Source organism: Parasteatoda tepidariorum, chromosome 1, assembly GCF_043381705.1.
Source record: "Parasteatoda tepidariorum isolate YZ-2023 chromosome 1, CAS_Ptep_4.0, whole genome shotgun sequence".
In the NCBI taxonomy this organism is placed as follows: domain Eukaryota; kingdom Metazoa; phylum Arthropoda; class Arachnida; order Araneae; family Theridiidae; genus Parasteatoda; species Parasteatoda tepidariorum.
In genome coordinates, this window is record NC_092204.1 from 62,937,686 (window position 1) to 62,944,926 (window position 7,241).

The 7,241-nt window shown below is 27.6% G+C and overlaps 1 protein-coding gene across 34 annotated transcripts in view; it reads right to left on the bottom strand.

Moving 5' to 3' along the window:
• LOC107455746 (zonadhesin) overlaps positions 1 to 7,241 on the bottom strand; it is a 346,128-nt gene that overhangs the window by 335,141 nt on the left and 3,746 nt on the right. For all 34 annotated transcript variants that reach the window (XM_071181146.1, XM_071181200.1, XM_071181239.1 and 31 more), the window contains exon 2: positions 469 to 669. In XM_071181146.1, coding sequence (XP_071037247.1) covers positions 469 to 669 — 201 coding nt within the window. The remainder of the gene's footprint in view (positions 1 to 468; positions 670 to 7,241) is intronic.

Here is a 7,241-nt window from a genome sequence, read left to right on the forward strand (position 1 = left end):
AATTTTATCATTTTGACGAAATTTCTGCATCTTGAAGTTTTTAGAAAGATCTAGTAAACAACGCAATCGATGTCGTATTCGGAAAAATGACATCCAATGTTTCAATCACAATTTTTTAATAAGGAATTTTTTTAGAAGGAAAGTTTTCGAACTTCCATTGCAGGTATAGTTGAACAATCAAGGAAAATATTTTAAATTTTAATTTATTTAAATAATTTTATTTTAAATTGGTTAACGCAGTATTTGATAATTTAGGACAATAAAGCTTCAATTAAGAAACATTTTATAGATCTAATATTTTATTTTGGTAGACGATGCCAATTGTTGAAATACTTCGCATAACATGAGACATAACATATAAACATGACAAACTTAGAATAATAACCAAAAGGAAGGCCAACGTCATTTTTTGAAAAGAGAAAACACAAAGAATGACACACAGATGTGAGGACCAAATCAAACATTTACCTAAACATTGTCGCTTTGTTACACATTTTCCTTTGTGGTTCCTGTAAAGTCCTGGCTTACACTGACAGCTTGGATCTCCACATTTTTTATCTATACATGGAACATTTCCTAGCAAATGATCGCAGGTATTACACGGCTTAGGTACCTTTGTATATACTTCATTTTTGGGGCAAATAATCTTACAATCCGATGGCCTAAAATCTAAAAGTAAATGGTAAATTTAGACAAAATAAAAAATAAATGAAAAAAGCAGAGTTTTTTTTAAAATAAAGCACAACGAAATGCGTTGCTAGATAAAAAACTTGAAAGACAATTGAAAGGCTTGCAGCAATATGAAAATAAGTCACGTTTTCCTATTGTTATAGAGAGCTTTCATTGTGAAAACGAAAACAACCCATGATTTTTGCGTATGTAACGAAAATTTTCGATGTATTGTACTGTTATCTAGAGGAAAATTCAGAAACTTATGAAATACCTATTTGGAAACTACAATAGAAAGTATTATACTTAATCTAAAAATATCACCTTGACAAAAAAAATATAGCTTATCACTGTATTCCTCAAAAATTTAGTTTTCCCTTTTTTATGTTCATTCTCATCATCCTGAATTAGTTTTCATTGCTTCAGTTCTCTTAATTTAAATTTATAAATTTTTTAGTCCTTTTGGTTTAGTTTTAGTTAGTTTCGCATCTACATTTTAAGAACATTAAAAAATTTCTGAATGTTATACTATTTGATTTAAGAAATAAAATGTATGGAAGTTTTAATGGAGAGACTCAAAGGTGTGATTTACATAAATCATATAAAAAGAGACTATTTGTAGTTTGGATTTCCTGACTAACATTATTTCCTCAGTGAAGAAGCCTCTGTTCTGGAGAAAAGTCCTATATAAGTGGGGATCGGGAAACAATTTTACATATATATTTTATTTTTTAAAAAAATTCAGTAAAAAATTGTTTAATCCAGACTTTAAAAAAAAAATTCCCAACAATAACGAACTTTTAAGTATTCTTCTGTCATAAAAGGTAAAAAGTAGTTCTACCTGGGAGTCAGGTTTTAAAATAAAAGGTAAAAAAGAGTGACAAACTTTAATATTGATGTTTATATGCATTGGTCCCGTTTTCTTTTTCCTTTCTACTTTTTTCCATTCATTTTTTCTAATCCCTTGTTGAATGAAATGAAATGGACTAATAGTTTAGAAATCATAATGGTTATATATACAAAAAAGTACAATGTTTGATTTGTACCTACTTATGCAACTGTTTACGTGATATAAATAAAACGAAATATTGTTACCTGTATATCTCTCAATGAGCCCAAAATCGAGTCAATAGGATATATAGTTTAGAAGTTATAGGAGTTTCATTTATAAAAAGTCAAATTATTTTTTACCCATACCTATTTATCGCACAGTAAAGATAACTCAAAAATTATTGAACACGGAACATTCTCGAAAAGTTCTACACTGCAGCAAACTGTTTTGTTCATTTAACTTTTATTTAGTATGTGGTAAAAAGCTGCATGACTTCGCGCATTGTATTTAAACTGAAGAGGAGGCAGGAATAATTTTATGATATATAAATATAGAGATAAAGATTTCATAAATAAATCATCTATAACTTCTAAACTGTTAACCGATCCTCGTAATTTTATTACAATCAGAGTGAAAAATACATTGGAAATAATACCTTTATTGTCTAAACACCTATTACAACCATGCAAATAAGTGAAAGCCAAAAATCGTACTTTTAATACATAAAAACCTTTGCATCTCTGAAATACTAGTCCTATTGACTCGTATTTGATCTCATTTGATTGAGCGTTAAAAAATACATTGTAGACATTTATCTACATGTCAATATTAGATACGTAAATAAATACAAGCTAAAAATTGCTATTTTTTTTGTATTTAAAACCATTATAGTTCCTAAATTATTAGACCTATAACCGTGAATCTTTAATTATTCAAAGTAAACAAATACATCGGAAGCAAAACCTAATTTAATTACACAATATGAAGATCCATCTTTCACCAAAACCTGAAGAACGAGGTCGAGCAACTTTTTGTTACTTTTTTTAGGAGAGAATACTTAACAGTTTGTACCTCGATCGAACTTCCTGAATTTAACGCTTTTTGAGATATTTTTACTGTATTGTTATGAGCAAATTTAATGATAACTAAACTTTAAAAAGACATAAATGATGAAATCTTAAATCAACGTGAATCCTTATTGCGCTTAATAACAAAATATTTCTTCCAATTTTATAATGAAATAGTATCGTTTTTTATACTAGCCTATTAGGACGATCAGAAAAAATTTCTTTCTAATCAATACTTTTAAATAGAAATTTTAATAAGTCCGCAGTTCAAAAATTAAAGTCGAGTATAAAAACTTGAGTATAAAAAGACAAATAATTTATTTGTTTATTTATAGTTAAATAAAAAATTATTTATATTTATAGTCAATTAAATAAAGTCAGATATGAGTATAAATAGATGAAAATAATAATTAGTTATAGCTAGATTAATAATTATTTATATAATCAATAAATTAAAACCAGATAACGCGAGTATAAATAAATAAAAAACGTAATTAGTTATTTATTTCATTTCACTCAAATATCTATGAAAATAATTTTTATAAGTTCGTATAATCAAAAAATTGATAAATCACTAAACTTTACAATCTTCAAAATTACTCATATGATTTTCGAATTGTAGAAGAAAAAGAGAAATTTGTATCCATATTCAAAATAAATACCCCAAGTATAGTGAAACCAATTTAAAAATTACCAGCCCTAAATAAATAAAAAAAATGTAGATCTAATGCGAATAAACATACGCACTGCAATATTTTACTAGCAACGTTTACGAGATCTTAAAGCAATTATCAAAGTATTTCTGAAGAAAATTTATCTAAGCTAACATAATAATAGAAGTCCACAATGATGACGTCTCATTAAACAAAAGATAGGATATAATCACATAATTAAAAAAATGGTTTTCTTTATTGCAAATATTCTACAGTTTAATCATCTGCCCACGCGTTATCTTGAAGGAATCGTGTTATTTGCGGGCCATTAAAGATATAATTAGTTAGAAATTGCGTTGCCAGATGGCTGAAAGGTAAATATGAATGATAATGTGAGTTCTTCATATCTAAAAAAGGTATAGTGGCGTAAGAGGAATGAGACTTACTTAACCGAATGCAATTTAACTTATGCAACCTGTAAAAAATGCCATTTAATTATGCCATTCATTTTAATTAGCTCTCGTACCAATTAGCGACAATGAAATTATGATTAGAAATTCTTAATTATATAAATTCCGACAGAAATTTGAGTCAGAAAGGTCAAAGAAGCATTCAAAAGAAAAAAATTACGCAATTAATTTAAATTTTTTTACCTCACATTTTAAATCTTTTTTCTATTTTTAACGTGATAAAGGAAGGGTGGACTGTTATCCTGCATATCATTTAAAGTTTTTCAGCATATTGAAACAAAAACAGTAAATATTTGCCATAAACTTAGTCATAATGTTCAATTGTTACATGTTATCACTCAAATTTTATTTTTATTTGCTTATTTCTTTCTTTTTTCCTAATTTAGCTTAACATCATAATTTAGCGTAATTTAAATTTAAAGATAGTTTCGCGAAAGCTTACTAAATATGCTGAAAATTTAACAGTTCTAAAATGAAAAATGTCATCTTATTTTAAAACAAGTATTTCTTATAAACTTATTCAAATAGATCATTCTAAAATTTTCAAATCTATGCATTTCCAAAAAAACATTTTCTCATCATCAATCGTTAAAAATGATATGTCAGAAACACATTCAATTAGGGAGCCAATGAGGATCAATGAAAGCCACGGAGAGTTGAGAAGTAATGATATCATATTAAAACAAAGGGCAACATAAGCAAGGAAGTAAATAAGAGAAGAAAAAAGTAAGGAAAAGTAAGTTTGAGGGAACAGAAAACATGAATCTTTTTCACAAGCCCTACCAAGCAGTTAAAAAAATGATCAGATTTTTTATTTATAATTTTGCCCTTAGAAAAGATGCTAATGTTCTAAAAGGTTTGGCTCAGAGTAGCAAATAAAATTGTCAATAAAGTGCAGCATTTTGAATTTTAAATATATGATTTTGATGCCATGAATTGATATTCTATAAAACAGCCAGCTTTTAGATTTGATTCTGCCACTTGGCATGTTCAGGCAAGTTGCTCCAATTTAACCTAGATTTTTTTTTTACCAATTTTTACAATGATTTTCATTGTCATTATTACTGAATTATAGACTTGAAATATCTTCTTCACTATAAGAAAGAAGCATAAGAAAAAATATAAATTTATTGAAAATATAAAATGAATTGAAAAAGAAAAAAGAAAAAAACAATTGAAAAATGGTTATGCACAAAGTAACCTTTATTTGGTATTCATTTATTATAGTTACAATGAATTCTGTGAACAGAACTAAAAAAGATAAACACCTTAATAACTTTTATTCTAATAAACGTCAATTCATCAGAGCAAAACAAAATCAGAATCAGAATGGAAAAAAAACAGAAATCGGTAGCTTAAATGCGGGAATTGCTAATTCGGAAAGCGTATTTGGCAATCACTTTAACTAATATATGTCTAATCACATATCTAATCAATGTTCTTGCTGTTGTTGTCGTTGTTAGTTATACCTGCTTGAAATTAAGTGAATTTTTAAAGCAGAAACTGCGTTTCCTGTTTTTTCAGTGGCACTATCTATAACCAAGAAGACGACTTCAGTCACACACACGTTACAGCCCGTTTTTCAGGGAGGACCCAATCCTGATCCATTCATTCATCCTCAGATCATAATTTTGACCTTAACCAGAGAACGTTCAATCTCCGATCCAATACTATTGATTTGTTATAAGAACGTGGAGGAATTTGTGACCCTGACAGATTTAACGTACACCTATCACCATTTAATACACAGGGATTCTTCGACCGTCTGGATTCGAACTCCCGTTCTCACAAATTCGAGTGAGTTTGACATCCTACCAACCAGGTTATCCCGACCCCTGTAATTAATGTTAGTTCAATGTGCAACTATGTCATTTTTATTTCGAATTAAGTAGAGGTAAGTTAAATAAATCAATAGTTATATCTTTCACCCTGATTGATAAAATTTCATGCTGGCACGTGTGACAATCGACTCGAAAGGGTTGATTTGTATGGACTATATGTTAAGTTGTAAAATCAAACACAAAACCGTAACATCCCTGAACAAAATACAAGTGTTTTTCAATAAATATAGGGAGTAGCTGCATTGAATCCCCATGATTAAAATCTCAGCACTAATGAAGTAAATCAAAACATTTTTGCATACAGTTATAAATCGTATCTATCCTATATAATTCTATGCAAAAATTATTTTTTAAATTTAATTTACTAATAGTCTAAAATATTTTGAATTGCAAGGTATGCAAAGTTATACACCAATTTTATCCACTCAATTTTAAACTAAAAAATTTAAATTTAAATTGAATCGGTCGAATAACTCTCGAGAAATAAAAATTTGCAAATACAATTAGATGGAGGAAATTACAAAAAGTGAATTCATAATTAAAGGCTTGAAACATTCATCTGATCCCCTGCCAAAACCGTGAAGATTATTATTTTAGACCAAAACTATTATTTTAGATTGATTTCGAACTTCACGTTTTGAGAGTCAATATTTAAAATTTGTCGAAAAAATTTATAATTTAGGAGAAAATCACCTTTGTACCTGATCTCTTTACGTAAAATATCGTCTGCGCGAATTAATAAGCATATGTAGTCTTAGTAGATGAATATAAAATCATTAGATCAAAAATTATTTTGGTATTTTCTTAAACTTTTTTGCACACTGTACAGTAGAAAAGATCGAATACAAATCACTCAAAATAAATTTCAATCTGATTGTCTAAATTTTAGGTTCTAATAAGAATACAATATCTAATGAGATTTATAGGGACCTTCTTTCTATTCACAACGATACCATAAGGTCAAACTCTTTTTTTAAATAACTTCTTTAAAAAAATTAGTTTCCATTTTTGTTTCAGATTACACCGAGTATTCCATTGTTACATGCTTTCAGAATAAGCTTCCAGTACAGAAAGCAAAGTAAAAAAAAAAAGAAACAGCTTAAATAACTTTTGATCTAATGATCAGATCTTCGGTTATTTTCAAAGTTCGAGGAAGCCACAAAAGATATAAAATTTAAAACTTAAATAAAATACAAATGCTTTAACAGCAAATATACATTCCATTAATTAATATCACCGTTACAAACAGAACCTTTTTCAAACACATAACATAATAACAATGGAAAGAATTTGCATACAAATTTTAATTTACATATAATACAGATCCAATTTTACTTAATATTTGTATTTGTTTATAAATTTCCACCAATATTATTAATTTTTGTGCTTGCAGAAGGTGCTCTTGGTAGAACAGAACCAAATTACGTTGATTTGTTTCATTTAATGGTGATGTTAAAACTTTATTTTATATCAAGTTTGCAATTTTGATTATTGCTAAAAATAATTTGCTTTTTACCCATTATAATTAAAGTATAACTAATACTTAGAGCTAATTATTAAGAAAATTACACAAAACGAACAAAAACAAGTTATCCCTAATCTGACAGACATGTTTATGATTATACTGCCAAAAGTGACCAAGTCAAATATGTAAAAAATTTTAAATGTGAAAATACATAATTATATATATATATATATATATATGCTGG